The sequence below is a fragment of the Chaetodon trifascialis genome, chromosome 13 (genome assembly GCF_039877785.1).
Source record: "Chaetodon trifascialis isolate fChaTrf1 chromosome 13, fChaTrf1.hap1, whole genome shotgun sequence".
Classification (NCBI taxonomy): domain Eukaryota; kingdom Metazoa; phylum Chordata; class Actinopteri; order Chaetodontiformes; family Chaetodontidae; genus Chaetodon; species Chaetodon trifascialis.
In genome coordinates this window covers 7,166,382-7,184,007 of record NC_092068.1, presented here as the reverse complement: position 1 = coordinate 7,184,007, position 17,626 = coordinate 7,166,382, and the positions used below count along the sequence as shown (strand labels likewise).

The following is a 17,626-nucleotide window of genomic DNA, read 5'->3' as shown; positions in this document are numbered from 1 at the left end:
AAGATCTCGGCTAGTATTAATTAAAACGACACTACAAAGTGTTATCATGCTAATAAGAGTCTTATCCCTGGCTCCAGCTTTGTAGTCTCGTAATATGAAATGGACCATGGAGCTTTGGAGGAGCTTGAGCACAAATACTGTACATACAGTACAGACTTTGTTCTTTAAATTTCACATTGGAGACTAAATCACGTATCGAGACTCAGATCCAGGCATGGAATGGCTGGTTGCAGGCTGTAAGTGACACATTAGTTTGTTCATTTAATGCTGGCCAAGAGATTGAGTGCTGACCTTTCCTGGTTATATGTCAGACGTGAAGGTTTCTAACAAACTGAGCCAACCAGGGAAATGCTGTAACTTCTGGGAGGTTTTTACCCTTTCCCCTGTCACATACGTGTAGCTGAATAATGCTAAGCGATATGTTAACTCATAGTTCCACATTTACGGTTTAATTAGATTGAACAATATTTCTGTTATCTTGAGGGAGAAGTTCATTAAAGAAGTGATGGAAGACGTAACAAATCAACAATCAAGGTTAAGTGAAATTAATGAAATTATAATATACTGAGCTGGTCTTTGTGAACATGTTAATGGTGACTTATTCAACAGGCTTTCTGATCAAGTTTATTCAACGACACCAAAGCAAACCCATCAGAGATGGCTTATGTTCAATGGGCCTCGTGCAAGAGCCACTCATATGAGCCTGTTCTTTCTCAAGGGACACCTGAGGAGGGATTTAAGAGAGGTATACTCAATTGAAAGCAAGGGCAACCAAAGACTGGCCAGGTTTAAATATCAAACTGAAATGAACTAAAATTAAATACATAATAAAACCTGACTCAGTGGAAAATGAATACAGTTTTTATTTTTTATATATATATTGTCATCATCAACATTTACTTGTTAATTTACTGAGAGGCTTTTTTAGATTTCATGCACCCGAGTGTGTATTATCACACACCGGCTATAATATTCTCTTGTCTAATATCTATCCCCTGACCACTTCATGTTACTAATGGACTGCTTTGCTTTAGAAAAACATGTTTTACCGTTTGCAGGATAAGAACATGTAAATGTGTCTGCAGGTGGCCAAATGATGCTTTTCACTGTTCACTCTTCATTGCCAATGTTTTTTAGATTCCCTCTTTCCACCGTATCTGTGTGGTTGTGGTTAAATCACAAGAAGGGAAAATCAGGGATATTTTAAAAAAATCTGCAATAGCAGATTTATGATCTGGTGCCAACTTTTTGCTACACTGTGGACACACTTCATGCATCATGCACTGGCACCTGTGAGGTGCTGAATTGTCTGATATGAAGATAACTCCTGGGGAGACCGGGATGGACAGGGCAGCAGTGGCCAGGAGGGGATGCCAGTAACAGGATTAGCAGAACAAATGCATGAATGTTCTAAATTTGCAAATTAAATTCACAAAATTCAAATGACTTTTATGGGTAAAATGTTAGACATCAAGTCACGTGTGAAAAAATCCTGTCACCTTGGTCGTCTGCAGCAGGCACTGAAATCAACTCCTCATGTAGACTGAATCGATCATTTTGGTAAAGAAGTCAGCTTCTTGTTTGTCAAAAGGCCGCCTGGGACGTCACCAACATCATTTCCTTTCACAAATCACCGTGTTGGACAGTAAATGTAGACGACACAGAGCTCTCACAGAAATAAAGAGGCCAATGAGTAAGAAGCCCTGTGGTTCAGAAAGTTTAACACTACAGCATCATCAGATCTAGAGTGAGAATATTTCATGTTGAGGGAAAATATAAGTGACAATAGTACCATGACTAACTGCTGTGAAAATGGGAATGGCAGAGAAACTCAACAGAGAGATACTGTTCCAGATAGGAGACTTACAATTTAACTTAATGAACATGAAAACCTGGTTTCAGTTCGCTTTGCTGCTGAAAATGATAAATGACGGGTTTCAATCAGCAAGGCAAGGCAATTACTTACAGGCGTTAGAATACAGAGAAAAGGAGATTTTGTACATTTTCAAAGGATCTCATTTGTCTCATTATTTAAATGTGAGGAAACAAGGCACCATCAGTTTCCCAGTAAAAAATAACGTATTCTCTATTAAGACTTTTCTCTTGAGCCGTCTGCTGCAGTCGCAAGACCGAGTTTACTAGAGTTGGACTGACCAAATGTCTCATCACTGCAAAAATGGAAAATCTGGCCATTTAACAACACAGTCTACCATTTAGTTCAACTAAAAAAACTTCCAAAATCTTTAAGTTGTAAACAGGAAGTTCTTCAGCCGAGCTGGACTGTGGCATCGGCTCTGAAACATCAGTCGTGTTACATTTTGGTAAAACCTGACAAGTGACATCAGTAAGCAGCCTCAAGCATGAACTTGTCAGAAGCTGTAAAATTGAAGATCGCTCTTCAATATCAACGTGTCAAAGCGCTTGTTAGAGTCCAATCTCACTTATTTTATTTGATCTCCAGGGAGCTCACAGTTCAACACACCTCAAAATGTATCCAGAGACGTTCCCTGATTGTAAATTAATCATAGAAATAATAAGCTTCCCCAAAACTGAAATTTCCTTTTAATCCACAACCTTAACAACTGCTCACAGACCCGATAAAGTCCTTTTGATAAGTGACACAAAGCACACAGTACAATATTATCTGGAGCCAATTATTTCTCCTCATATACCTCTAAAATGTTTCTTTTTGTGGTGTCAGGCTTGAGACGATTCAGCCATGTAATCATCTGAACATAGGGGTACACTAATCTCTCCAGTGACAATCAATAAAAAAGCTGACACGTAATGGATTTCTATACAGGAGTAAGTCATGTCTCTCCAGTAAACACATGAAAAGCATAGTGTAAGCCTTTAATCTGCCTGTAATAGGCTTCAGTGAAATTGTATCCACGCTTTCTGTAACCAGTGCCATGAAACCACTGGCTCCTATATGCACTATTATTGTGTTATTTTATATTATTTAGCCTCTGTTTAGAGAGATTAAATGAGTAATCGAGCCTGAATGCTTTGATGCTGCAGCCTGGGTTGGTACATGTGGGTTGCTAAATGGCTTGCAGCTACATTTGGTTAAATTAGAAATAGACCCTTTCAGCAAGAAATTCACAGCTAATCAAATAATTGTCAATTAAAAGAGGCCAATATAGAATATTTCTTTTAGATCATTTCTGGCTGTATTGTGGATTATACTAAAGAGTGATTGTCTAATTATAGCTGAGCAACTAAAACTAGCCATGGCAGCTGTGTGCATGATTCACTAGCAAGAGTTGGATATTACAACGGTTATTAATAGTTTATTTTATTATTTCAGAATATAACATATTTTTTCATCTTACTGCTTTACTGTAACTATAATGTTCTGATGCTTTGTTTTCTAACTGCATCTTTTCACCTCCTTTTGTGGTTTCTGACTTCTAACTCTCTCACACTTTGATCATAATTCAAATTACATAAAGAAATGAAGTGACTTTAAAGTGTATGTGTGGTCTGCACTCTTGCCATTTAGTCGACAATCAGTAAATGCTATTTCTGTCAGCCACAGCCATGGCTGGCTGCCTCAGATGACAAATTCAGGGCTGTTTTTAAAGCAACTGCCTTTTTCTTTTTTAAAATAACAAGCTCAGCTGTAATCCTCAGCTTCTCCTCTTGAATTTCTTGCTTTGTTCTTGTGACTCGGGGAGAGAAACAATGCTCCAATGCTGCCAGGGCTTTCACAAAGAGCCAGAAGAACATGAGAGCAGGAAGCTATCCGAGGCTGGATTGACACTTGAGCGTTTGCCAATGTGTCATTATGGAATTCAGCTACACTGACGATATGTATCCTCAACATGAAGCCAGACATCAGTCTTTCCACAGAGTTCCAGCAGGCCATTCATGTCCCAGTGAGCCTTTTCTACTAGATGAATGTGAGCCTTTCATGACCCTTTATGAGCTTAGGTTGCTCGTAACGAGGTACTCATTAGCTGTAAGGTGAGGTGAGGGTCCTTGCAGTTCAGCATTGTCAAGGTCATAGCTCGTCTTCATAAAGCTGTCGGGTCAATAATGTGGCCATATACGTTGGTGAAAGTGGTTGTAGTGCATTTGTATTCCACTGGAAGATGGCAAGTCGTTTTTCCTAATCACTAAAGCTATCATGGCTCCTGAGCTGAGCACTTCATGCTGACAGGGTTTGCTGATGGGCTGCCCGCAATGGTAAATCCACTTTCCAGGGTCTTCACACAGTGTCATGGAGGTCACAACAATTGAGCTGTTTGTTACCACTTGCAGTCATTGAATTTTCCATCATTAAATTACACAAGATTAGGTGTCTATTAGTTTATCAGGCACTATCCTGAAACTCTCCTTCTACGTATCATTTATGGACAAATGGTAATTTGAGTAGTCTGTCATACATACATGCAAGCATTTGATACAAGCTGAACCTTTTTCGTTTCATTTCAAATGGGAGTCAAAGGTTTGCACAAATGCCTGTACTTCTTATTCACATCATTACATAGGTTGTAATTACTGTGTATTGTAAAGTACTGAGAGTACTTAGCTATAGGAAGGAAAACCTACCCCAAACCTACCTCCTTGAATTCATTTTCAACAAGAGTCTACAGCCATGCTGCAGTACAATAGTGCTTTGTGTTAAATGCTGACATCAGCATGCTGACAAGCTCACAATGACCATGCTTGCATGTTGATGTTTAGCAGAGATATGTTTGCCATGTTCTTAGCAGGTATAATATTTACCACTGTCTAAGTTTAGCAAATACAGCAGGGACTGAAGAATGGCATTAGTTTTGGAAGTAAGTCTGTCACATGGCTTTTACACTAAAAGCAGATGCATTTGGCAACATAGGCCCACTAGTGTAGCAGGCAACCTGCTATAGCATGTTAATCCCTGAGCTGATTGCAGAAAGAAGCAGTATACAGAGAATATCTTATGGCAGGATTCAGTGAGACCCAGAGGGTTTGCCTTATCTAAAATGTGCAAAGAGCTTTCTTGGCTTTGAAAATAAACTGCGAGAAAGGGAGAGGCTTCTCTTCACGGTAACAGACAAAATGTGCTCCAAAACATCCCATCATTCTCTGCGTATGACCTCTGCAGGGATTATAACACCAATTGTGTGCAATGACTGATACATGTGATGCTGGATCCGGCCTCATCGGTTCTGCTCAGCAGCATCATGAAGGTAGCAATGAAATTTCAACGCTTCTTGTCTGATGCATGGCGAGTTGTTATTGACTACTCATGGTTCACAACAAAATGATACAACGGAGCACCTCTCTATCTTCTCCTCAGCTCACCATACACAAAGCCTTGGTTGCACTGATATCTTTGTGGCTGCAGATCCCAGTGGGTATATTTCTCCTTCTGCAAGCAGTCTTACCTGCTAATGACGAACATGGTGAACACAGTCCCAACAGATATGGAGAAAGCCATGGCTGCCAAAGGAGTGGAGACACCAGGTGGAGTTTATCTGGAATAAAAGCACACAGAGGACAATAAGATACAACTTAGAAGGATAAAAGTGGTGATTGGAAAATATTTGATTTGGAGAATATGGATTTTGGTCCCTTTGAAACTAAAATTGTTTGGTGCATGTCAGTAAGAATACAAGATAGCACTTGTGCTGATCCACTGACTCCTACATCTTCCTTTTTCAGGAGCAGTTTTCAAACTGAATCAGCTGGCACACATCACGGATGATCTGTGCCTCCTTTCCTATTTTTAATCTGTACAGTCTACTTCATTCCTGAGATGCTACCTGTCACATAATGGTGAGTTTCTCTGTGTCACTTAGTTATCTTCTACAGCATCTTTCACAGACATTGAAATGTAGGACAGTTTTTCTTGACGTATTTCTAAATCATACAATCGCAAGCTACAGCACTGACATGCCTGATGCCCAATCTCTCCACAGCACAATGACCTCTTGTTACTGACTCCAAATCTGGCACTGTTGGGTGAAAAGTAATAAAGCATATTGCAGTTTCCTTCAAAGAGTCCTCTTGCTTCCTATATCTCCCTGCTCTCTCTCTCTTTCTCTCTCTCTCTCCATCATGCAACTTTTAAGATGAAAGCAGACAGAAAACCTTCAGAGACCACAATGACTTAACCACAGAGACCTGACTAATGTGGATGGCAAGCTGGGCTAAGGAAATATTTAATGTAAAGTTGAAAGTGAACTTCTGTGGCTGTGGTGTTAAAAGTAGCTTCACAGTGGTGTAGGCTTGAAATACAGCAAGACTTGTTGGTGGTTATGTTACCACTTTTGCTACAGCTTTGGTTACATAATACACTGTGTGTGCGTGTGTGCGTGCGTGTGTGTGTGTGTGACTCTGTAGCAGCAGGTCAAAAATACAACTGACAATGGGATTTACCAACATGCCTATAATGTCTTTATGTACTCATGGTACGCTGCTTTGGATTTTTCTGATTTCCTGACCTCCCTTACATTAATTCTGAGTGCTACAACTCTGCATGAGCTACTGTTGGTAGCCAAGTACACATCAGCTAAAACACATTGTACTCTGTTACAATGGAGATTTATTTTGGTCACAACTGGAGAATGCACAGCCCACCACAAAAAAGATCTCTTTGCGTTGTAGCTGCCAACTCTCACAATCGGACTCCAAAAAATGACATGACAGTTCCTGACAGAAGTGAAGGAATGCTTCACTCACTGTTAATGAGCTCATTCAACAGCCATGCATTATGACTCAGAAACTCAGTTAATGTTGAGTGCATAATGCATGCAGTCGAAATCCAGTATATATAATCTTCTTTTTTCTGCATCACTTTCTACGTACAGGCTGCAGCATATATATATATATATATATATATATATATATATATATATATATATATATATATATATATATATATATATATTTGTGTGTGTGTGTGTGTGTGTGTGTGTGTGTGTGTGTGTGTGTGTGTGTGTATATATATATATGTATATATTAGCACTGTCAAAAATATTGCGTTTAATTTTAAATTAATTTTAATGGTGTCATTTTTTTAATCGCGAGATTAACGCTCTTTGTGAGCTAGTAACAAGTAGTTTTTTTATAAGCTGTGGCCACTGCCAGTAACATAAGAAAAACTACAGGATCGAGAAACAAAACAATAGGCACGCCCCACACATGTGTTTGGTCTCGCCTGCTCGCTAGCTGTAAAAGAGTAGGCTACTAGTTTGTGTGGATGTCAAGCGCGAAACGCCGAAATGGATGCGAACAAGATTCTGAATGGAAAGTTTAGTTTCATAGTTACTAGATGGGTCGACTAACAAGACCAAAGTTATCTGTGTGTATTGTTGGTGTGAACTGAGTTATCACTGAAGCACATCCAATCTGAAATGCCACTTGATGGCCAAACACACGGCAAATGCGAATTATCTGCCACCTCCTTGTCAAAACCAGGCGACAATGGATGGTTTTCGACAGAGGCATGTGGATGCTGTTATGTTCAATGGAAACTTAAGAAAGGAAAGTTTAAGCCATGGTTTAACTGCACTATAGCCTGAGTCCTAGTTTACACTGTGCAATTTGTAACTTTAATCACCCTGTTTTGATCCCTTGGAAAGGGTTGTTGAAGGGGCTTTTTTGTAACCAAGCATTTATTTTTTTGTCATCTGTTTATTGACAGTGTTAAAATGTGTGAGATTTGATTCATTCAAATGTGAATGACTGCTCAAAGTGAGAATGTTAGTGTGAAATAAAACACTACACGCTGTTGTTTTCATCTATCTATCTATCTATCTATCTATCTATCTATCTATCTATCTATCTATCTATCTATCTATCTATCTATCTATCTATCTATCTATCTATCTATCCACACACACACACACACACACACACACACACACACACACACACACACACACACATATCTATAGATATATAGATATATATATAAATAAACATGACTGCAGCTGGTTAACGATACTGACTTTGGTATGGGGACCAGGTTCGATTCCCAGTCAGGACACAGGGTAACCAGTGAGGACCCTGTGTCAAGCTCTTTAATGCTGCTTGCCTACCTCAGTATGAGTGAATCTGCAACTACGAGAGTCAAACCAGGTCAACAAGGTCCAAGTCAGGTGTTGGGGAACCAGGGCGCCCTGATGAGAAGTGGTCTATTGGAACTAGACTTAGATAGACCAAAGCAGAAAACGTCTAACTCTTGGAATGCTACCAGACAAGTAACACTAAAGAGAGCCGGTACCATACGAGGATGATACACTACCACTGCTTTTCTGCAAAGGCCTGAACCCCCTCAGCCAGATCATCATGAAGAGTGGCTACGTATACCGGCACTGAAGCAGAGTGACCATTAGCCACTTCCTCTACATATCAAAAAGAGGGAAGATGATCAGAACTACCAGAAGGCAGCATTGCAGATGTTCAGGACAACTGGATACACAGCCAAATACCTACGAGTAAAGCAGGTCCTGAAGAGTCAGCTGAATGGAAAGGTTCAGACTATCAACACGCACACACACACTGCCAGTCATCAGATATCCTGCTGGCATAATCTCCAGAGGAGGAGATAGAAGCCACTGATATTAAGACAAGGAAGCTCCTAACAATGCATGGAGGGTTTCATCCCATGTCCAGCACCCTGAGACTGACAGACCCCTGAAACCAAGGGAGGCAGAGGAATGGTGAGCATCAGAGCCACTGACCAGGATGGAACAACTAAGATCCAGGAATACATCTTGAAGATGGCCCCCAAAGATGAGCTGCTAAGCGAATACCTCAGGCAACGGAAACCCGATAATGCAGAAGAGGAGGACCGACCATCACGGCACACCGGCGACAGATAGAGAAAGATGCTGATATCAAGTAATCCCACCTGTGGCTGGAAAGGCTGGACTGAAAAACAGCACAGAAGCACTAATCATGGCTGCACAACAACAGGCACTCAGTACAAGATCAATAGACGCAGGGGTCTACCACATCAGACAGGACCCCAGGTGCAGGCTGTGCAAAGGTGCTCCTGAGACTTTTCAGCACATAGTAGCAGGGTGTCAGATGTTTGCAGGAAAAGCGTACAGGAATATCTGTATTGAGTATGGGCTGGAGGCCCCATGGTCAAAATGGAAGACATCTCCTAAGGTGGTGGAAAATGCCTGAGCCAAAACCCTGTGGGATCTCCAGATCCAGACTGACAAGATCATGGCGGCTAACCAACCAGACATTGTGCTGATAGACAAACTACAGAAGAAGGCAATAGTGATAGATGTAGTGATCCCAAACCGCAACAACATCAAGAACAAGGAACACGAGAAGCTCGAAAAATGCCAAGGGCTGAAAGAGCAGCTAGAGAAGATGTGGGGAGTAAAGGCAACAGTGGTACCAGTGGTAATCGGAGCACTGGGAGCAGTGACCCACAAACTGGGAGAGCAGTTCAGATTTTCAGCAGATTCCAGAAAGAACATCTGAGGTCTCTGTCCAGCAGAGTGCCGTCCTAGAAACACCTAAGACACTGCACAGAACCCTCAAACTCCCAGAGGTTGAGGAAAAAGACACAAGGGGGAAAATGTATTTATATAAATGTTAATATATTGCAATCATACGATCACAAGTGACATTTGGATTTTTTCCTTTATTACAGGCATGTACAGTACAGATATGAAGAGTAGAGAGCTGAAAAAACAACTGGCTTGACCTAATCTAAACCCTCTAAATTGGGATTTCAATTGGCATTCTAATGTTATCATAATAACTACCTGTATTTCTTAGACTGACCTGTCAATGTATCTATTTTTAGGAAAAAAACTAAATAAAATTAAATTGAGCAAGTAGTTGATGGGGCTTCCATATTCCTCCAAGAAAAAATGAAAGATTTTGATTCAAAGACTAATTATTAAGCCTAATTATATAAAGCCAGTGTTTCAAAATAAAGAACAAAGTAGAAGCAGTTGCGTTTCTTAGTGGTATGTCCTCAGCTATGAGTACATGAAGCAGTCCCTTAAATTTCTTTAGCGCAAGTGCTGCATGAGTTTAACTTGACTGTATTTTTCTCTTGTGAGAAACCCATATACTGTTCATGTGAGGAAGCAGTTTATGTACATGTTGCTTGTGGTAGTCCAGTAAAGTGAGATAAAGGAGCAATAAGGGACATTATATCACCATCATTTAAACTCCTTTTAAATTTGCAGCTGCTGTTTTTGCAATACTGTAGAAAAAAGGTTAATTGTCATATTTCCCTCTGCACCCACCTCCGCACTGACATGTCAGTAACAAAGAACTGAGCTAATGATTGATTGTGTCCCGTTTGCACCCCAAAGTGCTCCATTTGACAGTAATTTAAGCTCACTGAAGAAGAAAAAAAAAACTGGGTTAATGATAGTGTTACTTTTAGATTGATGCACTGGACAACAGGTGACTTTGGGCAATTAGTTGAAATTTAAATCAAAATCAAATTCCCGCTCCTGCAAATACAAATTACAAGGTGCTATTCTAAATACTTCATTTATGTTAAAGAAATTCTGTTCATCTTTCCCAGCACTTCATGCTTGGACCCCTACAGGTTCATGCAATTATAAGTAATTATCTATACACGCAGCCTGATAATGCATTAAAAGGACTGAATGATGCCTACTCACAGTGAAGCCATTCAGTCGGTATGTGACAGTAACCTAGAGAACTATTCAGGGATACGCTTTTAAAACCTGTTTGGCTTAAACTGATCATTCAGTGCAAACGCTTGACTGCATCTGTGTAAGATTCAAAATATAAACCAAGTGATTTAAAAAAGCAAGACTTCAGGTGATGTGATGTGTACCGCGTTGTGCTGCTGCAGCAACAGTGTTTCTGGAGTGGAAAACATCCTGCAAAAAGATCCTTTTCATGCTCCAGCGCTTGGATGGCAGAATCACCCATCACATATTGATCCAAATTAGTTTGTACTCCAGTGCAAGAAATGGAAAGGCACGAAAATACTCAAATTAACAGAATCCATGAAATAGACTTGTAACGAGCTAACAGTACAGTGTACGAGTCAGTGCTTCCACATAATGCATTTACGATCTCTTTAATCATACAAACTTACAAACTTCATGAATTATTGAACAATCCTTTTAAATAATTACTGCTAATTTTCTACCCTGAACAAAGTCATGGACTCCGGATATAACTGGGGGAGACAAAACAATGACAAAATTCATGTCAACACTCCTCTTGAAGCAAAGTCTGTGACTACCATCAAAACAATGATGACACATTAGAGTCATTGTCTGTTTGTGCCCCTGTTGCTCAGTGAGTGGATCTGATGGGTCAGACAGTAAATGACAAAAGCACACAATAATTTATTTTTTTCTTTCTCACTATCAGGTGTAATTGGATTCATCTGTCACCGTCTGTGGATAGCTTTTTGATCTTTTGACAGAAGTAAACAAATTAGCCAACACACAGCTTTCAAGACAAGCCTTTGTGGCCTTGTTACACATTTACAGCACACAACCTCACACCAAAACACACTTAGAAACACATGCAGATGCAAAGCCGTGCACACAGAGACCTGGGCGGCTGACGAAAAATACAGTGTTTTAACTCTAATCTTCAGTGCCAAAGATTTGCTTACTTGTTATTTTAGGAGCCGCTGCCATGATTTATCAGTGTCCCGAGTTATGCAGAGGTTCATCTAATGCACAGATATCTCCACTCGCCCATCTTCGTCTGTTAAGTCTGCCCTGCCACCCAGCTGGGCTCAGTGACCAACCTGATGAGGGACTTTCAGCCCACATCGTGGGAGGCTGGGCAACAGCCCTCCAAAGTGAGGCCTGTCTCTCAGCTGTGACTTTAACTGTTGGCAATTTGATTTTAAGCTGACTTGAAAAGGGCAGCAGCAAATATAAAAATATATGTCAGGCAGAACTGAGTCACTTCATCTAATTCTCTGGCTTTTCTCTCCTTTGTTGCTCTTCAAGGTATTTATCCAAGGCATACTGGGTGAGTCACATCAATAGCATGTCAACCTTTGTGGCCTCCAAGTCCATGCCCAAATTCACCCTTTCCCCCAGTTATTCTCATTTCTCTTTGTCATGACTTATGAATGGTGGCAGTGATTTTTGTTGTCATTTTGTCTTGGGTTTGACCACAGCCTTGAAATACACAGCAAAAAATCTTTATCATTATCCTGCAAGGATCATTTTTGATATTTGCCTTCAATGTAATCAGCAGGAACCAAAGCCACTGCAACTTTTATTGTATATTGTATATGTAAAGCACTTTATAAGTGTGTTCAGAAAAGTGTCATAGAAAGCAATTTTGTTTGCTATTATTATTATTATCACCAATCACCAAGCCAATCACTGTGCTGCTAGCAATAGCACATGTAAACCATGGATGCCAACATACAAGCTTAAAGCTAGTAATGACATGTTAGCATTCCACATGTTACAACAAAGCTACAATTAGCTGACATGTTTCTGCAGTTAAATGGGCGTCCTAGCTAGTCAGCAAGCTAACATGCTAAAAAGCCAACACCCAAACCTCCCTCATTTACTATTATCCACGTAATAAAGTAGTTTCCTCTTAAGTGAGCAGAGTAGTAGTGTCGCATAGCTGGAACACACCTTTTTTTTCCCAGCAGACATTCTGATATGTTAAGGCTGGAAAAAACACAGGTGTAATTTAGTACATGAAAGATGGCTGCATTCCATTCCAGTCTGGCCCTGCTGTTGTGGAAGCTGGCTCTCTAGCACAGTTTATAGGGACACCATTAATATCATTAGGTACACTTCTTGCTGTGACAAATCAGATTTTTGGCTGTGAAAAAGGCCTATTTAGCCTCCACATGTCCCAAAGCAAAACATTGCAATGGGGATTTTTTAGAAAAAGTAGTGAACATGATATGAACTATAGTGTATGCATTTTCCACTAAGAATTCAGGTATCTAATAACATTGCAGAGAGTAAATATCGTGCACTATCGGCACTAATCAGGAAATCATGTTGGACCAAGTTCCTGACTACATGTTTTCCATTGCCCTTTTCTTTTTGGCACTGCCTAAGGTTTAACAAATCTAGGGATGCACAAATCCTACTTTATCTCTTCTGATACTGATTTTAATACCTCAACTCAGGGTATCAGCCAACCAATCTGATGGTAATGCTCTCTTTTTCCTACATTGAAATCTGTGTACCTCACTAAGGTAACAGAGAGTAGCTGTGAACCCGAGTCAGCAGCCCATCAGGACACAGTGGCTGCCGCGATGACGACAAACCTCTCTCATTTAAAAAAATACAGCTGACCTGATTTAATGTGGTCTTTGCTTGCGGTATCCAACTGTTGTAATCCAACACAAGTAATCACCATTTATACTGCTCATGTGAAGATACAAGCTTCACCAGTCTATGGTCTGTTCTCACTAAGGGCCAGCTCTGACCATACTTTGGAAAGTGATTGCTTTGGCTAGATTTTGTGCACATTATTATCTCGCCTCTTCTCCCAGCATCAGTGATTTAATTTATGACCCCTAACCACAACCCCTAACAGCTTTCACTTCTCTAGTTTGATTTTCATCCAACAGTTTCTCACCAGACTGTATGATGTGTTGTCAGATGAATGATTCTCCACATATAATCGTCTTCTCCAGTCAGGTAGAAAAACTATGAAACAAAGGTGAATAAGATGTGGTGAAAAATTGTGCCACCAAGAAACAGACTTGATACATCCCCGGCCCTTTGTTGCAATCCATCCATAATATAAGAAATATAAGTAGAATGTCTTATGTGACATTTATTTTTATCTGTTTTTCTGTCCATTCTGTCTTTTTATGTAAAGCACCCACTTGGTGCATGCGATTTCTTTCTTGTAAAGCATGTTGAGCTGCAACTCCAGCATGAAAGGTGCTTTACAGTTTAATGTTATTATTATCATCATAGAAATACAATCTGTATCAGTCTGATGTTTCAGCCTTTGTACAAAATATGAATGCATTCTTTCTCACACTTGTTTACAGATTCCACAGTTCATTGGAGAACAAATGGCTCTTGAAAATGACTGATGTGAGGGCGATGGAAAAGAGGAATGGAGCATTTCAATGTGTGGTAGAAGAGTGTCATCTCTGTTATCAAAGGATCTTGTTGTTGTTAATGTAGGGTACTTCAGGTTCTTGCCACCGTCTAACCAATATTTCTCTAACATAAAAGAGACCTGCCTCGATGTACTCCTCAGCTCACCTCCCATCAGAGATTCTCTCACTCTGCTTTGTCTCTTTTGCTCTTTCAAACAAGCAATGTCTCACAGAAACAGTAAGGGACCCTATGGACTTCATCGAGGCGGAGGCCTCTCCTCCCCTGTTTCATCTGTGGCTTCAGATGCTCGCATTCAGACTCTGAGTGACTGGTGCCTCTTATCATCCCAGACAGGTCTATAGTGTCCATCGCTCCGCAGTAATATTGGGATGAGTTAGGTTACCACTCAAACACACTGTATGGGGAGGAAATATGCAGGCTTGTAATTACAGCAGGAACAATAGTGGTGAGGATGATGACAAAGAGGAATCAGAGGAGATGGAGATGCCCTGAAAATGGAAGATTTATGAGGAGTAGAGATACAGGAGTTGTATGCGAAAGAAGCAGCAACAGCGATTGAGGCTTATGGGTATTGTAGTGTTTCCACCAAGCTGAATTGACAGACCAAACATAGCTTTTCAGAGAGAAAGCTGAAATAATCCAAACTGATAGCTCTAACGTAAACCGACAGGGCAGTTATATTCATCAGGAGAATCCTGTGTTAGGTTACATTGAGGATGTCATTTAAATGACAATTTCAAATGGGAAAAGAGGAAAACCAGACTACTCATTTTTTTAATCTGTGCAAAAACTGGAATGTGAAAATGGCACTTTGGTTTAATGAGGGTTGTATGTGGGACTATTTCTTGGCCTGGCTCAGTAACATCACAGAATCTCCATTGGTAACCTGACAACCCCTGTGATGTTTGGCGCAACAAATAAGCCTTTGGTGATGTCAGAACTCCAGGATTCTATTACCTTTGAACAGAACCAGTTTTGACCTGTTTCCATTGTGCTAACGTCAGCTAACCAGCTGCTGGCTGTAGCTTCATGCTCAGCATACAGAAATAAGTGTGGTATCAACCCTCTCATCCGACTCTCTGCAAGAAAATGAAGAAGCTTGTTTACCAGAATGTCTAAATATTCCTCCAAGAATAATGGCATCTCCACGGGACCCACTCTTAATCCACTGGAATATGCTTCATGTAAGTCCTCAAGAGCTTCTGGTCCATCAAGACCACACCTCTGGGCTCTGGCCTCATGTCACATGTAATCACATGTAATCCTTGAAAAGAAAAGCCTGAGGGACACCAGTTGATCTGAACACACATCTGGACACTGTGACAGCTTGAGTATGGACAATACCAGAAGCGGTTACGCCATCAGATAATATTACCGGTGAAACATGATACCGTGTCACTGAGTCTAGGCAAGATCATAGAGAGATATAAACCAGAAAGTGACCCAACTGTTGCTACGATGCACCTGCACTGCACACAAACCTGCAGAGTCTAAAACGTTCCTTTGGATTCAGGACCAAAATACAAAAAGTACAAAAAAGTTGGATCATAAGTCCGCACCTGATTGTAGAGATGATCCAAATGAATCACCAGCCACCCATTCAAGGGACACGGGGCAGTGTTCCCTTTTAGCTCTTGAGGCCACTGAGAGCAGTCAATACGCAGGTAAAAGAAGCAAACAGAGGAGGGAAAAAATCAATACAGAGAAAAAATGAAAATGAAGACAATGCTGTAACACGTCCAATAAGGCAAAGTCACTGCAATACTTCAATTTGTTGTTCAAGACTACAGTTTTTAATTCTCCCATGCTGTCCATCTGAGAGGGAAAGAAACTACACTCCCAGCTCTGGGGTTTGATGATAACAGAGAGCCTTCCCATTATCTCTACACAACTCCACTTATGTAAATCTCACTCCTCTCCCTTCCTCTGCCTTCTTGTGACTGCTGGCCTGCACTGTGAAGGCTATATCTGAAAGGCAGCTGGCAGTTCATACCCAATGAGTGAACACAAATCTGCACCAATTAAGTGTGCCTTACAATCTGTGCTTACTCTGCTGATTACGGGCATTATGATTGTGGTAAATATAGTTTGAGAAATTAGAGGAGGACTCGGGGAAACTCACCATAAGGCTTCATGGAGCATTAGGGTGATTTTAATTAGTTTTTATCACAGCAGAATCATCGCATTGCTGGGAGCATTTGTCTGTTGACTTGACAGCTTAACTGTTTTTATCTGATGAAAAGCTGCTGGGCAAAGACAGGCCAAAGAAGACATCACGGCTGATAAGAATCATTTAATACACAAGGTTAGATTGGTTTGTAAATGTCCACAAGCTGTCCTTATAAATTCTCCAGTAGCGCCCACTTCCTATAAACACACAGCTATGCAAGTTGCACATTACCCTGATGGTCACTATCAAATGAATCCCTGACCTCCTTCATGTCAATTTGACACTTGCCACCCTTAAAATCACCCCTGTGCCCAATTAAAGGTTGCAGTTTGCTTTATGAGCTTGACCAGGGTTGGAATATATGAATATTCTTTCTATCATAAACTGAGCACAATCTCCAAAAGATGGCCCTGGGGAAAACACTCAACGATTATGTGGTTTGTGTGGTTAAGCAAAAACTTGTTAACCTCCTAACCCTCATTCACATAAACAAAGAGCATCATCTACGCACTGGTGCACCAGCGTCTTGCACAGGCAGAATTAACTAAAAGAAGCGCAATTTAAGAGGGACACGCGTACATGCACTGAAGCGCCCCCGTATAGGCACACACATACACACAGGCATTTGGCTGTTAACACTGAGATAAGCCTGCAGTTGGTGGCTACGCATGAGCATTTTTACAGATTTTGGGATATTTTCAGACTTAAAGAACAGATCACTCCACACTTCAAAGTTTAAATCGTCAGGGGACTTTCGTATCCAGACAGCACGAGACGCTTTATTCAAAGGCGCGCTGCTGAGAAAAGGCGCACGAAAAAAACAACAACAAACGTCCCCAAAATTTGAGGCGCAGCAAAGATGAACAGGTGCCACCATCTTTTTGAACAAAAACGATCAGGGTAATGAAGTTAAAACCCGAACTTTACCTGTAACTGCCGATCGCCGTCATATATGTCAGCGCATCCTGGAAATAAGAGTCCGTAACGGTAAGAGTTTTCCTTCAGATCGGTGTTGCAACCGTGACTTCCATCCAGTTAAAGACAGCACCTGCTGATCCGCGCATACAGTACATATGCCCGCACAAACAACTGGTTGTGCTCCGTCAGCGGATTCCCATTAACCACTATGGGCTGGACGCGCTGCTGCGCAATGACGCACGCCATGGACTCGCAGCTGATTTCTCCAAAGCTGCCCAAGATGATTGCCCAAAATATATGTCATGATGATGTCTGCTGCGCGCTACCCCATACATTTCAGTATGATGGGGGATAAAACGATATTTTACGCCACAGATAAGGAGTTTTTGTCCTTTATCACCTCATTCGCATGAGACAAAGATTTGGCTCAAGTGGTATTTAGTGAATATTTGACAGTCATTCACATCTTTTAAATCAAAGACATCATAGTGGAATAATG

At 40.8% G+C, this 17,626-nt stretch overlaps 1 protein-coding gene across 2 annotated transcripts in view; it reads right to left on the bottom strand.

Annotated features, from left to right (window-relative positions):
- Positions 1-17,310, bottom strand: part of LOC139341307 (gamma-aminobutyric acid receptor subunit pi) — a 47,568-nt gene extending 30,258 nt beyond the window's left edge. Inside the window, exons 1-3 of one of the 2 annotated variants that reach the window (XM_070977782.1) lie at positions 17,137-17,300; positions 15,599-15,682; positions 5,376-5,465 (exon numbers count right to left, since the gene is read on the bottom strand). In XM_070977782.1, coding sequence (XP_070833883.1) covers positions 5,376-5,428 — 53 coding nt within the window. In that variant the 5' untranslated portion in view covers positions 5,429-5,465; positions 15,599-15,682; positions 17,137-17,300. Of the gene's footprint in view, positions 1-5,375; positions 5,466-15,598; positions 15,683-17,136 lie in introns of both variants that reach the window. The other variant, XM_070977781.1, reaches the window with a different exon arrangement.
- Between the last annotated feature and the right edge of the window lie 316 nt (positions 17,311-17,626).